Source organism: Pongo pygmaeus, chromosome 2 (assembly GCF_028885625.2).
Source record: "Pongo pygmaeus isolate AG05252 chromosome 2, NHGRI_mPonPyg2-v2.0_pri, whole genome shotgun sequence".
Taxonomy (NCBI): Eukaryota; Metazoa; Chordata; class Mammalia; order Primates; family Hominidae; genus Pongo; species Pongo pygmaeus.
The window spans coordinates 97503793-97523974 of NC_085930.1; the positions used below are offsets into that span (position 1 = coordinate 97503793).

Below are 20182 nucleotides of genomic sequence, written 5' to 3' on the forward strand. Positions count from 1 at the left end.
TGTATGATATCACCCCATTTCTACCTCTTGATTTCTTTCTTAAAATTCACAGAAGTAAACATATACCATATAATTTTTCATGTCATGAATTCTTGGCAGGATTTTATTATTTTTTTTCTGGACCTTATTAAGATTTGATTTATTCTAGCTTAAATCCCAAAGTAATTCCCAAATCTGAAACTACTCCCTTTATTTAAGTACTTCCTTTGAGGCTGAGGGGGTGTCTGGGAAGGAATCTGAGGTCTGTGGGAGTCTGGCCCCTTGGACTGTCTTTACTGCTTGATAGTTGCATCACCTGGGCAAGCCTCTTCTCTCAGGGTCTCAGTACCTCATCTTCAAAATACACATTTTTATTAGCTGACCTCTTAAGTTTCATGCTGTCCTGGAACTCCCTTGACGATGAATTATTCAGTCTGCTGATCTGCAATCTCAGGCTCATGGCATCTGAATTGGACTACAGATGAGGAGTTGAGAACTTAGACGACTAGAAGGGCCAGGGAGGGGACAAAAATGAGGGATGTGGCTTTGCTGAAGTGTAGTAGGGACTACTGGTGGCTATGGTAAGCTGCAGGTCCCTGGTCTATTTCAAAACATTCAAGTTCAGATTTTTAAAAATTATGATGCTCAAGTCAAACAAAAGAACTCTGTGTACCAGCTTTGTGAGCTATTTATTTCCAAACTCTGTTTGCATCTGTTTTTTAACTTTTCATAGCGATGAAGAATAAAAGCAAACATAGAGCAATGGATGTGGAGGGAATTTTTTAAAGGTGCCAAAATCAGAATGCCTAGTGTATTTGGAAAGCACAGATAAAACCGTTGGATAGGGACTGGCAAAGTTCTCTATCTTAGGACAAATAATAGAAGATTTATTTTGAGTATTCCAGTATGCGTCAAACCTTTGTGTATATCCAAATAATCTTATCATTTAGGAGGTTTCTTAAAATACAGTTTCCTGGGTCCTGTTTCCTAGAGATTCTGATTCAGCTGCTCTGCTGTGGAGCCCAGGAACCTCTGATTTTTAAATATACCGAAGGGTTCTGATCCAAGTGGTCAGAAGGTTACACTTTGAGAAACACTAAATCTATGCTCTTCCATTTTAAGATGGGAAATGGGCTCAATGAGGTGAAATGATTTGCCCAGAAATAAAAATATTGACATGTACAGCATCATCCCCCATTTCTGGGCCTGGAGAGACATCATTAATTAATCATGGCACATGCTAACTTCTCAACCCACTGCTCCTGGAAGCCGTTTCCACCCTGTCTAAGCTGGTCCTTGGTTGAGACTTCGCTGCCTCCTCTGGACTATCCCAAGGCCACGTAGCTCACAGGTGATAAAATAAGACTAAAACTCAAAGATCTTTGTGCTTTTGGCAACATCACAATCTTCTTTAAATGGAGTTTTGCTCACAAGTCCCATTTTTATCCACATTTAATTGCACAAATCCCCCTGTAACAAGGCATGCTGTGAAACAAAATGATTAATAAAAACTCATGAATTTTTAAGTACATTTAATTATTTGCTGTCTCTTGGCTGATGAAAAGAATCCATCAGGCAGTATTCACCATTTCCCCTGGATTATGGCATCCTAGGGAGTATGTTATTCCTTTTAATTTCCAGGAACTTATTCAACTATTAACAGAGTGCAAAGAATAATGCCTCTCCGTGAGTTAAGATTGAATATGACTTGGTTCTAGGATTGACACACAGAAGCTCAAGAGACGGAACCCACTGTATTTATAAAGCTGGTCTCGCCAAGCCTTGCTGTAGCCACATAGCAGATAAGCAGTTGAGAAAGCCAGATAGTGGAGCTGGAGGCCACTGTAATTTAGTTCCCACCCTGTGATAAAGCACAAATAGATTAGACCTGTGCAGAGCCAGATGAGTGCACAAGGAATGCTTGCCAATGCAAATAAGACTAAAACAAGAACACATTGTTGGAATTTCTGCAAGTTAGTTGTTAATCAAGTACATCATGGCATATTAGGGCCTTTTAACACATGTTTTTGACATCTGGCCCTGCGCGGCTGACAGTTAAATTGGTTTTGTGATTGACGGAGAAATATTTTGTAGTATTGAATCATCAATAACACTTAAAAACATTATAGTGCTTGTTGATTTTTTTTGTCATCAATGCCCAGTCAATAGTACAAGTGCTTAGAGCAAATCGACCTACTTTCCAAACGATTCTGACACCTTCTGGCTGTTAACATGTCTGCTTAATTTTATTACCTTTTCTTTGAAGCCAAGATGATCCCTAACTGAGTTCTCCTTCCTTCCTTCAGCTCTTTTAATTTCTTGTTGTATGCCAGATGATTTGCCCAGCTACGGGTCAAAAAGACTCATAGGATTTTAATGCTGCCCTCTTGAAAGTGAGGCTGGGAGGATGATCATGCAATGAAACCATGTGAAGGCTGCTGAGTGGGAATAAATGCCACGTGATCCAGCCAGAGGGATTCCTGGGAAGGTTTCCAAATAGTGAGGCGACAGGTCCTTTTGGAGCTTTAGAAATGTCACTCCAACAGCCATGTAGTGGAAGGGATGGGACGGAGAGGTGGCTGGGTAATCGGTTGTAGTGTAGGCAAAAGGCAGCAAGGGCTTGGTTGCTGAAATCATTAAAAACCCTTGAGAGATTGACCATGTACTGTGGCCATTTCCTTCTCTTGTGGATCACATAGTCATCCACTCACCATTGTCATGGGTAGGTAAACTAGGTCTGGGATCAAGAAGAAACAAATATAGGCAATTTATAGATTCATTTGTTATATTTCTGCCTCCTCTCTTATAATAATATATTTCATTTAAAGTGTTTTTAAATAATTGGAAAACAGTAATGGTACCTCCTCCGCCGAAAGCATTAGATACATAAATTATTGTCAGTGGGGTAGAACGGTTACTTCCTTGGGGGATCTTAAATCACAGGCTAAGTGTTCAAACTAACTTCCCTCTGCATTAAATACTATTTTACAGTTGTCTTATTTATCAGGCATTGTCTTGCACTATGCAATTATAAGAATATAAAAGATAGTATCAGGATCCTTGGCCACAGTTGTTGCACCAGTATTTTTTAACATGGCCATCCGAGAGGAAGTTTAGATATGTGTTGGATAATTTCAAACTAATTTCAGAAATCTAACTCAAGCTTTACGCAGATGGAATTTTCATGTGCGTGTGTGTATGTGTGTGTGTGTGTGTGTGTTTGTTTAAGTTTCTTACTTTGATATCAGGCAGGTTCCCTATTTTTGGAAAACAAGTCTACAAAGCAGTGTTTCCATTTCAGTGTGAAAGTCAAAGGCAGACCTCCTTGAATGGCTCCAGGTGTATGTTTGTGGCAGTGTGGTCTCATGGGTGTGGCTGACAGTCAGAGAGCCCGGGATGTGGGAGGCCTTCTGTTTATGACCTGGGCCACCTTGCATCTCGGAGCTCTGGGTTTCCTCACCTCTACTCTGTCACCAAGAGCACTGGATCTGCCCTTGCGCTTGTGATGAGGACTGATGAGGAGAGCACATCACAGTGCCTAGCGTGTAGTAAGCCCTCAATCAAATAAAGCTGCTGCTGAACTTTGTTCAAACTCAGTCAGTGTTTTGGAGTCTCTACTGACTATCAAGAAACCATTGAAAAAACACAGAAGTAAACATCCTCAGACACACTGGAAAATCACATACACAATGGACTGATTATTTGTCTCAGGTTCTCACAATGAGTCCCAGCTCTAAGTCCTGGAGGGTTTGGGTCCTGCCCCACTTCATTCCCATCTAGCCAGAGAACAGTCTTCAGAAACCAATGAAGGCTCTTTGATGCCAAATGGAGAGGCTAAGCAAAGAGGGCGGAGCCAAGAGGCATGTTCTACTTCTTCCCCTTTCCTGTGCAAGGCTGTGGTAGGTCTGGAGTCTTGGTGTCTGAAGCTCCCTCTTCTAGAGCTGCTCTAGAAATTTGCTGGATACTACAATGAACCAAGGACAGCCACAGAACTTGAACATTAAGTTCCTTTGCAACCCTGTGATATTAACTTTTATTAACAAGTCAAAAGCTGTTATTGGTTGTCCTTCCCAAGTGCTGTCATGCACAGCCTCCCCACGAATCCAATTTTGAGTTTCTTGTGTGTGTTGATTTCTGTAGAGCATTTCTTAGATGTACTGCCTCTTGTTTTCTTTCACGGTATGCTTTGGCATATACACTGATGGGTTCTCACCTCTTCTTTTTTGTTAATTGCCTTACAGGAGAGAATAATTGAGCGCTTGAAAGAACAGCGAGAAAGAGATGATCGGGAAAGACTAGAAGAGATAGAATCCTTCCGAAAAGAGAACAAAGACCTGAAAGAGAAGGTCAATGCTTTACAGGCTGAACTGACTGAGAAAGAGGTGAGTCTGGAAAAACAAATGAACCACATTGACAGTCCTCATAAACCCACATTCAATGAAGCTGCAAGAGACTAGAGACTTAGTAGGAGGCACTGTGTGAAGGCTTGGGGAATGTGGTAACCTTTCTTTTGTAAAGCTGCCTGAATTTAAAGGAATTTTTTTTTTGTAACTTCCTTCATCTGTGATGCCCTATGCCTATCTTCTCTGCTCTGCTAACCATATACAATGTAGCTCCTTGAAACTTTTCTTTATGTCTTACCACATTTGCATGGCTTAAAGGATTCTATGTTTTTCACAGGCCCATGATCCCTTGCTTGAGATAACAACAGCAGCGATGATGATAGTAACAATAGCTCTACTTTATTGGATGTCTGCTATGTACTATTCCTTGTGTCAAGTGCTTTGCATACATCTGTACTTTTCAGAGGGACCACCCAATACTCCCAGATTAGGAGATGTGGTACCATATTGGACCCCAAGGTAGAGCTTAAATGTGGCTGCTCTTCTGGCATATTATTTTTACATTATAGTAAATAATTTAGAGCTGTATTTTTATACCATAGCAAACATGAATACAGAATATAAATGCCACCTGTGTTTTTAAAGTAAAATCTTATACTTTAAAGAAATTCTTGCTTGGGGGTTATGAAGAGGATGCTTTGGGCTACTCCCCCATTCTTCAAGGGATCCCTGTAACCCTCTCAGTTTTCTTGGGGATAGTTTGGTGGAGAAGTTTGAGAAGCAGTAATTACACATTATTTTATTTAATCCTCACAACTCTGAGATACGTGGAGATTGCCTGCAATTGGCCCCTTCACACTTACTTTTGACTGCTGTAACAGTCCATCTTCTTTAGAGCTGTTATAGACCTTTCACCCTGCTGGACGCTACCACAGCACAGTTGTCTATCTCCTAGCTCCGCAGTATTTCCTCACTCATGTGGTACTGATAATTCCATACAAACTAAAGTCCTGAATAAATTAGGAATCTAGATGAAGAAGGAAAAGAATGGATGAGTAAGAGGAGTTTTGAGGAAACCCAGAAACAAAATCCATATTTCCTAAAATTTAAACCTACTTGCTTTTTAGAAAGGAGCTTATTTCTTTGTTATGAAAATAAAGAATGGAGTTCTCTTCCTAGCTTCCACTGCTGATTCTGAGTTGGAGGATCTGTGATGACTGTCGTTTGTATGCGACAGAAGATATGGAAGCTTTGACTTTGTTTATAGCGTTCTTCACCGGTTGCAAGCGTTATTTGTCAGTTTGCACCTTAAAATCAATGTATAAACTTCTAATGAAAAGAGATCTTGATGAAGTGGTGGAGCATAAGCTATAAGTGAAAGTAGTTTTGTAAATAATGCCAACATTGTATGACTTTCAGATAGACATTTTGGTAAACATTTGTTGTTTCTGCATGGTGTGCTTGGCATTGGGCTGGGTGTGTCAGTCAGGGTTCTGCAAGAAAAACAGAACCACGTTAAACGTTTTCTACAGATTAATAACTTTATCATAAGGAATTGGCTTACACAGTTACAGAGGCTAGGCAAATTCAAAATTCGCAGAACAGGCCATCAGCAAAAGCCGACTGGAAGGTCTTAGACAGAATCTGATGCTGCAATCAATAGGTGGAATTTGTTCTTCCTCAGGGAAACCTGAATTCTGCTCATAGGCCTTTCAATTGATGGGATCAGTCCCATGCAGAATACTAAGGATAATCTCCTTTACTTAAAGTCAACTGATGGTAGATTTTAGTCATGTCTACAAAATGCCTTCTATTAGCAACTCCTAGATTAATAACTGAGGACTAGAGCCTAGCCAAGTTGACTAAAACTGGCTATTGCATCTGGCAGTTTAAAATTTATAAAGGAAAACAATATGCAGTTGCCATAAGCAAGGAGCTTATAATTTAATTGGAGTGATGATATGTCTTCACCATGACAAAGTGACTAGATTATAATATCCTTTGTTATTTCTGTGGGAATGATACGACAAAGGTCATTGAAATTGGAATTGTAGACCTGAGTTTGAAACCTGTATCTGCCTTTATTAGCTAAGTGATCTTTGACAAGATGCTCAGCTCTTGTGAGCCTCAGTTTCCTGATGTGAAGAATGAGAATGGCTCACCTGTTCCTCAGAGGGCTTTAGAAGCACCTTGCTGGATGATGGTGACTTTTATCATCAAGGTCATTCCAGTGTCCATGAAGCAACCCAGTGTAAATTATTAGCCAACATTGTTTACAGAGAGACCATTGTGTCTTTAGTATCTTCCTAGGTGATGCAAATGAGTAAGAAGGAAATACATGGAGTCTGTTTTGGGGTAAAACCTGTACATCTGAGTCACATAGTTAGATGTTGCTATTTCATATTTGATGACGAACATTGCTCTTTTAGGTTGCAAAGTTATGTTCAGTGATATATGCAAGTTATTTATTTCTGTAGTTTTTGGAATTCAAACTATATGTGGAACCTGTTGGTTTCTGGACATGATTAGTGACTGGAACACTTTAGGTAACCCCATGTCTGAGTTGGAAAGATTCATCATATCTGTCAAATCTAGATTGCAAAGGACGTGAACATAAAGTTTACTCTAAATTTTAAAATAATTTTATGTTTGATTTTCCAGAAGATGTTTGTAAAACCATTCATCATTTATCTGTTAAAGAAATGGGATTTGATAAAAATGTAATAGGAGGCTTCTTTTATATTTGACTTGCTCTTGGGAGCAGATGCATTAAAGTCAGTATTTTCTTTCATATTTGTCTCAGAGTCTGCATAGTCTGACAGCAATAAATGTAAACGGAAGGTTCAGGGTGTCTGTTTTGCTATGACATGTAAAGACCACCTTGGGACTTACATCATTAGCATGACTTTGAGACGTGAAACATGCATTTACTGACCACACCATTGGGTCACATTTGATTCTACGGCAATTAGATCCTACTCATTCTGTAAGCTGGCCAACTTTAATTTCCTGACCAGAGCTGACTATTGTTACCTTAGTAAGATTATATTTACCCTTTCTGTCTACTGCACACTTTATTGCTATGTATAGAATCAATGTGTTCAAATTGAAGGCATTGCTAGTAGAAATTTCAGTGTTTTACTCACTCACATTCTTTCTCTTTCAGTCTAGTTTAATTGACCTCAAAGAACATGCATCTTCATTAGCCTCTGCAGGGCTGAAAAGGGATTCCAAATTAAAATCTCTAGAAATAGCCATCGAACAAAAGAAAGAGGAATGTAGCAAATTGGAAGCACAGTTAAAAAAGGTAAGTGAAGTCTAAGAAAAAAAATCATGCTCATTTAAAAATGAATTTATAAAATGGAACAGGAAGAGACATTTTTAAAAAGAAACAAACCCCTTATCTGTTGCTGTCTGCTGATAAAATAATTAATTAAATACTCTTAACTTCATTGCTAAGAAGTCTATCAAGTCTGTCTGTAAACCTGAAAAATTATCTTGGGTTTCCTGTTTAAGAAAAACTTGAAAAATAGATGAAAATAGTAGCAGAAGTTAAAAATATTATAAAAACCAGCCATTACTCTCTGGGCAAATCTCAACTATCAACAAAGAAAAATAGAAATGTTTTCAACAAATCACAGAATCCAGAAGCCACATTAGATGTTAATAAACTTTTGCTACTTTCAGATGTAGGTCATTTTTTTGTATTAGAACTTTGCAAAAAGCTTTTCTGACATTGTTAAATTTCTAGAGGTTCACCAAAATTGTTAAGTCCCATCTCTGTAGAATGACTATTTATATTTGAGCAAAGTGGCCTTACTGTCTAAGAAAACTTTTTGTAGATAGAAGGCTTTGGAAAAGAAATAGGATATTTACATGGCAGCATTAACATGTTTTTTCTGACCCAGACATTTTTGTGGAGTGCATTTCCAGTCATGCATTGTTACTTTGACTTTTTCCCTGTGTTGTTTGGTATGTCTGCACTCATTGTTCACATAAAACTCATAACATTATGAGTTTAAGCATTTTGTTTCCCTTTGACAACTCATAAACTTATTCAAAAGAGATGATAAGAATCTAAACAATCAAACAAAGCATATAATACAATTTGACTATGTATAATTCATAGCACACACCGGGATGGGGATTTATTGGCTAAAGTTATGAAAAATATGACATGGATGGTCAAGGATGTGAAGGAATCACATATCTGTGAAGGAATTACTCTAGATATCTTAAAATTCAATATACTATTTTGTATGATGCAATATATAACTGAAATGTTACTATATGGTATTTACTTTAGAGAGATTTTTAGGAAATTGTTATGAGAAATTTTACACTAAGAAAGTCTACTTGCGAATACAGAAAAAGATAAATACACAAATCAAATCCTTTAATAACAAAACAGCAAGAAAATCTCTATATTGCAAAATGTATTTCCCAATCCACTCATCATCTCACTTATTTCAAGCAATATTTAGTTAACCAGAAATCTTGAACAATAAATAAAAGAATTTAAATTGCCCATTTGAGGGTGTTTAAATGGAGATTGACTTGGCTGTGATGTATTGGGTATATGACATACATTCCTGACCTATTTAAATGTGCTCTACAAAATATTATCTATGATATGCATATTAAGGGATGAACTTATGAAAAATATTTTTTATTTAATAAAAGTTTTGTGGTCATAAGGCAGGCTCTAAGCTAACTTTGTGAAAGAGAGAAATTCATTGGCTCCATTCCCTGCACTATTTTACCTTAGTCACAGTGTGCTGAGTCGAGAAGAAAGATGGCCTCAAATAGACCTGGGCATGAAAGATGTCCTCCACCTACTCTGATGAGCCGTTGTTATGGAGATCAGGTGGCTCCATTTATTATTTCTATAGGTACATGCTTGACACCCTCCTTTTTAGTGTAAATCATCTATGGGAATTTGAAATCCACTAGTAATTAAAAGGAAGAGATTCACATATTGTTGCTTATACTTTTCATGTAATGACTTGACTGGTTTAATAAATCAACATTTATGCAATTCAGTATAGTTTCTTTCAACATAGCTGTGGTTTGCCCCTGAGATCATTCAGAGTGTGTGGTTTCCTTTGACTAGCAGGTAGACACCACACACTGAAATTCACAGACCAAATCCTGTAAACATTGTAGCATTATTCCTGACAGCATTTTAACATTCTACCAAGTCACTAGAATTAAAGTAACAAATATGGTTGTCTTGCTGTAAAGGACCTATTTCATTTATGAAAAGATAACTTATTTCTAAGTATATACATAATCTTTGCTTACACTATCTCCTAAATGCATAGTGCAGTGAGTTTAAATAGGGTAATTATAATTTAAATATATTTATGTCTAACCTGCAAATGCTATTTTATTTTTGGCTGTCTAGCATGGACTAAATTCAAAAGTTTAAAATATTTTTTCAGTAGTCTTTAATTTCTGCTAATAAATAGTTCCGTAAAAACCTCAAATACCCATCACCTTAAAAAAATTGAGATCTACATGAAATATTTGAAAATGTAAGCCAACAGTATGTGAATATACATATAAACACATCATTTACTCATGGAAAAATAAGCAGCTATAAAAGCTTAAGTGTGTCTGGGCCTCTTTTTAAATAAAAGGGTACGTGACTTGTGAATTAAATATAAAAGTTTACTAAATGAAAGCTGAAAACATAATAGTTTTATTATGTCATAAATGCACCAAAAATCCCCAATGGAATTTTCCTCAAGGTTTGTGAGTGTCCAGGTATTTTTCCTATAAAATCTACACAACATTGTAGATGTGTGTCGTTGAACAGAAACCTTGTCTGCCAGTGGCAATGAAATCCAAACGATGATTTAAACTTATTTTTGTCTTGTAAACAATGCTTGACATTGGTAAAGGGAGTTTTTACATAAAAGTTTGTGGAGAACATTCAGACACCTGATTACTTTAACCCTTTATTATACTGTGTTAATTTAAGATGCCTTCAATACTTTGTGATGACAAATGGTTATAGGCAGAAAAGGAACTCCCTTATACATTCCATCCCACTACTTATAAATGTTCATGTGTGAGGAAATTTTTACTGATACTAGTGAGGCTGATAAAATGATACTAACCAAATAATGCATAATTGCAAATTATGAATGTGCTTTGTAATTAAGTGCATTCATCAATCTTAAATAGACACCCAAGAGTTGAGAAGAGGCTGATAATTGACGTATGGATCATTTTGTCTTTCAAAAGAGTATTTGAGGTTCAAAATGGGGGAGTAAATTTACCCTATGTGATTAGAAATCAGTTGAGAAGCAATGGCAATTCAAAATACGATTTATGCTCTTTAGTAATTTTTCAATTAATATTATACCTGAGAAGGGAGTTTCTTTAAACCATGATAACATTGTCATTTACTTCATTCAAGTTGAAGGAAAGAGTAATAGAGGCTCTTAAAAAGTGTGTCTTAGCTTAAAGCAAAGTAATAGTTTCTACACTATTTCACCTTCTACACCTTGACATTGAGCCCCAGATAAATAGTGCAGGTATTTAGAAAATATAACTTGAGAGTGCTGTTTAAAATAATATTCAGCACATTTAAATCCACAAAAATTTAAATCTTCAACACAAAATAGACAAGAAAACATTACAGATTCTAAAGCACTTGGAACATGATAGAATATCTTTGAAAATTATATTTTCTATTAATCCGGAGACAACAGTAGAAACTGGTAATAGGCAATGGATAAGACTGTATTTTGGTCCTGCTGATTTAAATTTTTTTTCTTTTCCCATTTAAGTTAATCCAATGAAGTCTGACTGATATTTTGCTATTGCTAACCTGCTGTTTGCTAATCTGTATTTTTCTGAAGATAGACCGAATAGAAAATTCAGGCTTGTGTTAATATAAAAGAAGAGCTATAAATTCAATGATAAGATTTAATTAATCTTTTATTATTACCATCTTTGAAGTTCAGGTAATAAATTGCAGACTTGGCCAAAAGTACTTCTTCTGATTCATTGCTGGAGGCCAGCACTTCATGAATCATCAAAAGTGGACAGCTTTCTTTATTTCATGGGTTATTTAACTTGAGAAAGGGAAAGTAACACAAACCTTAAATTTCTTATTCCAGCTATTCTTTTTTAGGAGCCAATGTCAACATTTGTATTTCCCTAGAGCATCTCACTTTCACTGTGGAATGTTTAGAAACTGAAATTTCTTCTTTTTTAACGACCAACTCGTCTGTGCGAATGCACTGGATTTGTTGAGCTAATGCTGTTTTTCTGGATCTTTCCTTCTTTCCCTGTCTGTGCCTCAATGCCTCCCCAACTTTGCAATGTAGCAAGCTGAGCAGTTGTTCAATCAGATGTACAACCCAGTAAGTCATTTCTGAAAGTTCCCGCTGTAACATATCAAAGCATGAGGATCCATTGATCACCAGTCACAGTGTGCCATACTGGGGAGGTTTTGAAAATATTTATGAGTTTCTTCCCCTTTCCATTCTGTCAAAAGAAATGATCTGTGCTGAAGCCACTGCCATTTCTTTTGAATGTGAAATTTAAAAATTAATAACTCAAGAAAATATTGCCAACTCTGATATTACCTCCTTCTTAACCTCAGCCCAAAGACTATTGAAAAAACAAAAGTCAGCTGAAGAGCTAGGCTTATGGAACTCTTCCTTAAATCCTTCAAACACAAGCATATCTAGGCCGAAAGGGATAACAACATTTGTAAAATAGCAAACAATTCAATGTCTGTTTTATTCAAGTGACAGAAGTTAAAACAGGTTTAGATTTAAAAATAGGGTTATGCTCTTTGAGATTGGTAAATACCTGACATTACTGTGGATTTTGTAACAGTTAAAAGCATGCCATTTGGCTGAGGACAAACCATAATATAGTCTCCTAGTAACAGATAGTAACAATTCCGATTATAGCTTAATAGAGTACGAAAAAACCAGGTAACTAGTAAAAATATATGTAAAATGAGCCAGGTGCCACCAAGATTTTTTTTTTATCCTAGTGACATGTGTGCATTTATTAATATATGAAGCAGTTTGTTTTTTTAACTTATTAAAGAAGAAAAGCTTTTTTGTTCAGTGAACTTAAGTGGCTTACTGGGAAAATATTTCATAAAGGTGGCTAGAGTTTATCATTTGTCAGATGTGATCTGTGCTATCATGCATTCTAATCACCTCCTATGTATAAATCCCCTTATGGAGAAAATGAATAGCATGGATAAAGGAAACAATTCCACCCACAACTTTTTATTTGTTAAGCCACTTCTTCAGGATACATACAGCTTGATCTGCAAGATGTTCAGGTGTACTTAGATTCAGCCTCCACCCTCCATTCTTTACAACACATTTTATTTTTGCAAACAGAATTCCTAAAACCCTGCTGGAGCATCTTTGTTAACCTCTTTTTCAAAATGCGGATTTTAGCAGAGAAGCAAAAAATAATCAGCTCAAGTTTCTTTTTTCCTTAACATTTGAATAGAAGTGCTAATCAGCAGGCTCAAGACAGTGGAGATGTGAAGAAAGACAAATAAGACTGGAATATCTTCAAGCTCGAAAACTCACCCTGGGAAAAATGAGTGTTTAAAAAAAGTTGTTTAAAAAATAAGCGAAATAATTCCACTGCAATTGTTTCATACTTACTAGTTAGGAACAGGAAGAAAACCAAAGAATGTCATGTTTTGGGTGTGTGCATGACAGATGGGGAGAGCCTTGTTCCTGCAGCAGCAAAAATATACCAGGACCATGCTAGGAGTTCACTCTCCCTGTCAGGATAGGTAGGACCAAAGAAATAACTCTCAGTTAGCTTTTAGACCATTTCTAGAAATATCAGTGACATGGCATCATCAACTTTTACTTCACTTCACCCCACTGGTGTGTCTCTCATATGCTAGCATGAACTTTTCAGTCTTTTCAATGACTAATTCAAAAGTCATTGACTGACTTTTCTCCTCAAGTTAATTAAACTAACCCATTGGTTTGGCATCCCGGGAATATAGCCAAACTCTCATTATTTTAACTCCCCCTGTCTCGGTGTCCAATTCTTTTTTGGACTGATAGGGATGCAGCATGATGGATTTTCTACCCTTAATTGTCTTTTAAAAATGACTATGTTTTTCTTAGTTATAAAAATAATATATGGTCACGGTAGAGAATGTGCAACCATATGGAAGGCTATAGAGGAAAATTAAAAAATAACAGGACATCTCACGGCACAGAAATAATTGCTGGAACATTTGGATTGTTCTCCACCTAGACATCCTTTTGTTGTTGCTGTTCTTTTTCTCTCTTTTTCTTTTCTTCTTTCTTTCCTCTCTCCTCTTCTTGCCTTCTCCTTCCCTTTATTCCTTCTTTCCTTCTCTTGCTCTTGTGTTACTTTTTCTTTTTCTTATCTAACACTCTACTTCAAAGTGTTTATTTGGGTTTATATTCTATTTTTTTAATATTATTAGAATTTTCTCATATAATGAACTATTCCTCCAAAATACTATTTTAATGATTGTATACTATTCTACTCTATTTGCTTATTCCTCTAATGTTGGTAATTTCTTCCCCTAACACCATTTTTTTTTTTTTTTTTAAAATTTAAGATGAGGTCTCGCTCTGTTGCCTAAGACTGGTCTCAAACTCCTGGGCTCGAGGGATCCTCCTGCCTCAGCCTCTGGAGTTGCTGAGACTACAAACATGTGCCACCGTGCTTACCTCCTTCCTGCGCCAGTGATTTGTAAAGATCCCAATAGTTCCTACTATCTTGAGTTTCCTAGGAATTCCACCAAAGCATGCTTCTTCCAGCACTGATTAAAGATGGCCTTTCTGCCGCACCCTGGCCAACATTGAGAATTGTCATTTTACCTAACTTTGACACATGTTTAGGTGGAATTTTTTTTTCCTTTTTAACTTTTCTTTCTTTAATTACTACTGAAGTTGAGGTTTTTCAGTACATTTATTAGCTTTTTGTATTTTTTCTTACATAAGTAGTTTAAATCAGTTGAGCACTTGCTTTTGAGTTTACTGTTTTGTTCATTGGTTTATATGAGTTATTCTGTGTTTTATATAGAATTTTTGCCAGATTTATGGCAGTTTTATTTAGCCTAAATTTTTTTATGTATATAGAGAACAATTTTTAGGTTCTTGACCTGTACTTTTCTTTAGGTTTTCCTCACTGCCTTTATTCTGGAAAGTATTCTCTGATTTCACTTACCTATATTTAAAATGTTTTAATTTTGCTTTTGGTATCAAGTTAAGGCTTTTATCCATCTTTAGTTTATTTTTATTCATGTTGAGAGGTGAGGTTCTAATTATATTTTTCTAAATTATCAACTAATTATCCAGCACTATTTATCAAACAATTTTCTCTTTATTCACTGATCTTGATACTATTTTATTGAATATGAAGTTCTCATTTGGGTGAGTGTCTTAGTTTCTCAGTATCTGTTCAGTTTTATTGATGTCTCTAATTTGTTGGGTCAAAATTTTAATTATTGTATCTTTATTATATTTTTAAATATCTAGTAAAACAAATTACACCTTAATTATTTCTGCTTTTCATTTTGTCTTGTTTTAAGTTTTTAGCCTTTAATTTTCTATCATTCCAAGTAAATTTTAGGATCACTTTGTCAATTAAAACACAAAATTGTTGATTTTAATTTTAATTATATTTAATCTATAAAATAATTTTAGAATTATTTATATGTTCCCAATATTATTTCTTTCCATTCATAAACCTGATCCAACTTGTATTTATTCCAGTGGCTTTTTACAGTGAAGTTTTAATATTTTCCTGTTATAGACCCATGATATTTCTTCTTAAAGACAGTCTTAGGCATATCTATATATATTTAATTTTTAGGTTGGTATTGTAAATGATATACTTATTATTTTATTTTCTAATCAGTTATTGATAGCTAGGAAATTTCTTTTATTCTTGTATGTTTATTTTCTATATGGCCACATAACAAATTTTTGGTGAATTATAGTACAGTTGTTTTTTGTTAAATAAGGTAATTTTATAGTCAATTCTTTGTCTGACAGTCTACACTACGTCGAGTAAACAAGGATTAAGCTTTTAAGTGCTTCTGCAAGTATTTTTATTTCTAGAGTAGAAAGGAACCTTTTACTTTTTATTTCCTTTTACTTTAGTCATTCTGTTGCACAAAGTGATATCTAATGACATTTCTTAGGAACCTAAAATTTTGCCTTGATATCATTATTTTTCTTATAACCTTTCTGCAGCTTAACTATCATTCTACTCCTGGAGTTTTGTCTTATTATTATAACACTGTGCAGGTTATCTTCAGTTGGGTTCTTTTTCTTCCCTTGGTTCTTAATTCTAAACAAATAATATGTGTGTTTCATCAGTCTCAAATACCTTGTTTGCTGTAGCCCTTGTGGTCATTGTATGCAGAGATGGTATCAGGAGTCTTTCAAAAAATTTTAATAAATTTTTAGACCTTCTGTGTTCCTAATTTAGTGCTTCATATAATACCCTTGTTGCTAAAAGGCAAATGACTGATTTGGAGGCACTGGGTGCAACCTTGCTGTTGGCCAGGGCACATTTGAAACCCCTCTGATGTTCCCCACACTTCAGGTACCCAGTGCCTAGTAGTTATCCATTTGAAATCCTATCTCTTCTCAACACATATTTAGCAGGGCTCACATTTTACATAAGTGTTTACAAAAAACATAACAAAAGCCAAAAAGGAGGCATTTTTCATTCCAGAGAGATAGAAAAAAATCTTGTTAATGTTCAGTGAGGTCTTCCTGTTTTGTAGGTCATTACAGGACAGTATAATCCCAGGACCGTAATGGGCTGAATTATAAATGCTTTCCCAGTCATTGTTTGAATATAGTAGTTTCTTTTTATGATTTTTAAAGCCTATTTCTGAAAAGTATTCGACTCACTCTTAAACCAGTTATCTTCCAGCACAGTAGAAAGTTACAACTATTTAAGAGATAATTCCAGGCATGCACATAGCATGTGTAAACACATGCATACACACAAACACCTACCCTATAATTGATCCAGGCTTTCAGTATCTAAAAAACTCAACTAACATTTGCAATAACACTCAACATTTGAAGCCACATGTTTTGTTTGAGGACATCCAGATAATTACCTCAGTTCTCTACATTGCTAATTTTAGGAAATCCCATAATTAAAAAGGATTACATTAATAATTACAGTTTTGTTTGGAGGGTCTTTAAAAGTATTAAGCATACAGTTGTTCTTTTTTGTGTATGTGTGTGTGTGTGAGAGAGAGAGAGAGAAAAAGAGAGAGAGACATAAGAATATTTATTTATATTTATTTATACATATCCTATTTGTTCCATCTATGAAAAGAATTTTTTTGGTATGGTTGTTTTAATACGCAAATTTTTGAATATTCTGAATGCAGTTAGCTTGAATTGTGAGTGAATAATTTCCTTTAGAACTAAGATATATAGGGGCTGGATGTGGCGGCTTGTACCTGTAATCCCAGCACTTTGGGAGGTCAGGGCTGGAGGATCACTTGAGCTCAGGAGTTGGAGACCAGGCTGGGCAACATAGCAAACCCCATCTCTACCAAAAAAAAAAAAAAAACCAGAGATAAGATATATGACATTTCAAAATACATCATTATTAGTTTCCAAATGTATTATTTAGGCTCAGCTATGATGCTTGGTATTGATTCATTATATTTTAAATGAAATTTAATTTTCTAAATTAGGGACCTAAAGTTTTGCCTTGATATTGTTATTTTTTTTTTATAACCTGTCTGAAGCTTAACTATCATTCTACTCCTGGAGTTTTGTCTTATTATTATAACACTGTGCAGGTTATCCTCAGTTGGGTTCTTTTTCTTCCCTTGGTTCTTAATTCTAAACAATAATATGTGTGTTTCATCAGCCTATAATAGAGTTATATCAGTCTATTATAGAGTTATAATATGTTATATATAACAAATATATAATATATAATATAAATATTATAACTCAATAATCACCTTAAAAATTTTCTTTTAAAACGTAATGTTTTGTTTATAACAGAATTATGAGAAGATTGAAATTTCTTTTAGAAGACTGTAGTCAAACATAATTTTTAAAATCGTTTCTATACCCTGTTCTGCTGTTAAGATATGAAAGGAATATTAAAGCGCTGTCAGTGGACATTAAACCACCAACATGCCACAATCGAGAATCGTATTTCTACACTGCCTAAATGTAGCAAATTATTGCTAAAACCCAGAAACAGCAAGGAAGAAAAGTCATCAAATACATTCGTTAACATTCTGCTTTTATTTTATGGTCATGATTAATTATTTGTTTATTTTGAGGGAAATGATTTTTAATTAAAATTGGTAGGGTTTATTTCAAAGGGAACGTGTTATGTAATGTAATAATTGAATGTTCCCTGCCTTGTTTCACAGCAGGTTTCTGGACCAAAGTTAATACTTTCCTTTCTAGGGATCTGGAATGATGAACTGCCATTTTATTGGAAATAATCAATGACCAGTCTTCATAAGATTAAATGTAAATAAACTTGTATGATTTTGATACTTGACAACCCCATAGTTTGGCTTTAGCCATTTTTGGCTTCTTAACTTTCATTTACATTAGTATTAATCTGAAGTTTTGCCTTATTTCCTGATGTAGTTATAAATTCTTTCACTAAAATAACTACTAGGTTATTATAACTATAAGTTAATATACTGCTCATCCCAAGCTATGGTCAGAGCCCTCTTAAGGCCTGATCTAGGCTTTCAAAGTCAGTTCACATCAAAACCAAGAGGGCTGCCCACATCAGTGAGGCTCCAGAATTTGTTTTGATTATTCCCATTTGTGGGGAAATTTCCTTACATATGGAAATACAAGAAACATAATTGGGAGTCCCTCAAAACTTACTGATGTAGTATGCAATGCAGACATTTCTGAAATGTCCTTTTCCCATTTTTTTGTGTTTCTATAAGATGCTTGAGAGTTGCTCTAAATGTTTTAAGAAATATTTTTGAGCAGAATCAGATACCTGGATTTGCGTTTAAACTGACCTGTTTAATCAGTAGAATTAAATCTCTATATTAATGAAAATGCTTATTGATATTCCTTTAGTTTTAATGATGGTGGATGTCCTTGAAAGTGGTGATGAGCTTGCTATATTCATGGTAAATAAGATCTGAAACCATCAAAAGAAAACTCACACCAATTTGTGTTTTTAAGAGGTAAATTCCTGACTAATGAAAATAGGAGGACAAAGTTGATGTTCCTTAGAAGTATAGAATGGGCAAGCCTTCCCAGACCTTGTTGGGGAGCTAATTGCAAACCAACAGATTCTTCAGGAAAAATATTACTGTGAATTTTCAATTTATGTCTTGAATACATTAGAATGCAATGGCAGGAATTTACTGTGATCATGATTTATTTAAATCTGCTTTTTTCGCTGTAGTGTCCTAAAGTATGTTAGATCCAAGTCTGTTACCTACTTTTGATCTCTGTCAGGAGCTGCTAGTCCAGATGAAAGAACTCATGTTGTTATTTGAAAAGGCGAGAATATTGCCTAAATACAAATAAAGTGCTTATTTCATTCCATTTTTGGAGGAAGCTCAGTACTCATAATTTTGAAGGAAGCATTGGCTTTAATAAACTCAATTTCCTCCACTCTTTTATTTAGTATAGAATCACTCATGTCTGTAGATCATGGTAGAACACATTCATGCAGGTTACTAGTTAAAAATTTCAGCCCATCCTCTGAAAAGTTGTGACTTCAGGCTGAATAGAGCTGGTTATGTACAATATCTTTTGTAAATTCTTTAGAGGCTTTTGCCTCCAATATGTAAGCTTAGTTGGGGACTCACCAGCCTTCCCAGCCATGTGAAACTCTCTTTCATTGAGTCTTTACATGGACCCTAGTAATGATCCAAGAAGCAGCGGTTTCCCTGTCATCTTTATATGACTTTTTCTTAATGCTTTCTATTGATTTAAAAACATTTAAATGATATTTTAATAGCCCTCCCAACAATTCTGGCACCAAGATTGAAAGTGGCTTGACATAAGTTCTTTTGCCTGGAAATCAGTGGATATTGATATAGAGATAGAGAGATTTAACTCACAGGTATTCTTGAGGTTGTCTATTCATTTTATTGATTGATTGATTGAGATGGAGTATCGCTCTGTCACCAGGCTGGAGTATAGTGGCATGATCTTGGCTCACTGCAACCTCCGCCTCCCAGGTTCAAGCAATTCTCCTGCCTCAGCCTCCTGAATAACTGGGACTACAGGCGCGTGCCTCAATGCCCAGCTAATTTTTGTATTTTTAGTAGAGATGGGGTTTTACCATATTGGCCAGGATGGTCTCGATCTCTTGACCTCGTGATCCACCCACCTTGGCCTCCCAAAGTGCTGGATTTACAGGCGTGAGCCACTGCACCCGGCCGAGGTTGTCTATTTATTTTAAAAATCTCATTAGCACTTGAAGTGTGATCTATTAATAATAGATACCAGGCCAGCCGTAAACTTGGCTCTGGTCTTCATTCTGATAACATGACCTAACTTCAGCATCAAATGATGTCAACAGTGGTACAGTCTAGATTCAGGCACTTTTTATTCCTAGGCTTTCTGTGCCTCTAACATCCCATGAGTCCTTTCACCATACTTACTTACTTGTTTGAAAAGACTATGAATTCATCTGATTTCACCCACTGTTGAAAAGTGGTGTTGAATAATCATCTTTTCTTCATGGAGCTAAAATAAGGAATATGTGTACATACCTATCACTAGCAGACTATGGTGTCTCTGTCTCTGTAAACCTATCAGGGAGGCTTTGTTTTTTTTTTGTTTTGTTTTGTTTTTTGGGGGGGAGTATGTAGTATC

At 35.6% G+C, this 20182-nt stretch overlaps 1 protein-coding gene across 3 annotated transcripts in view; it reads left to right on the forward strand.

Annotated features, from left to right (window-relative positions):
- Positions 1–20182, forward strand: part of ERC2 (ELKS/RAB6-interacting/CAST family member 2) — a 975821-nt gene that overhangs the window by 464812 nt on the left and 490827 nt on the right. For 2 of the 3 annotated variants that reach the window (XM_054482044.1, XM_054482045.1), the window contains 3 exons: positions 4221–4361; positions 7489–7629; positions 11666–11701. In XM_054482044.1, coding sequence (XP_054338019.1) covers positions 4221–4361; positions 7489–7629; positions 11666–11701 — 318 coding nt within the window. The remainder of the gene's footprint in view (positions 1–4220; positions 4362–7488; positions 7630–11665; positions 11702–20182) is intronic. The other variant, XM_054482046.2, reaches the window with a different exon arrangement.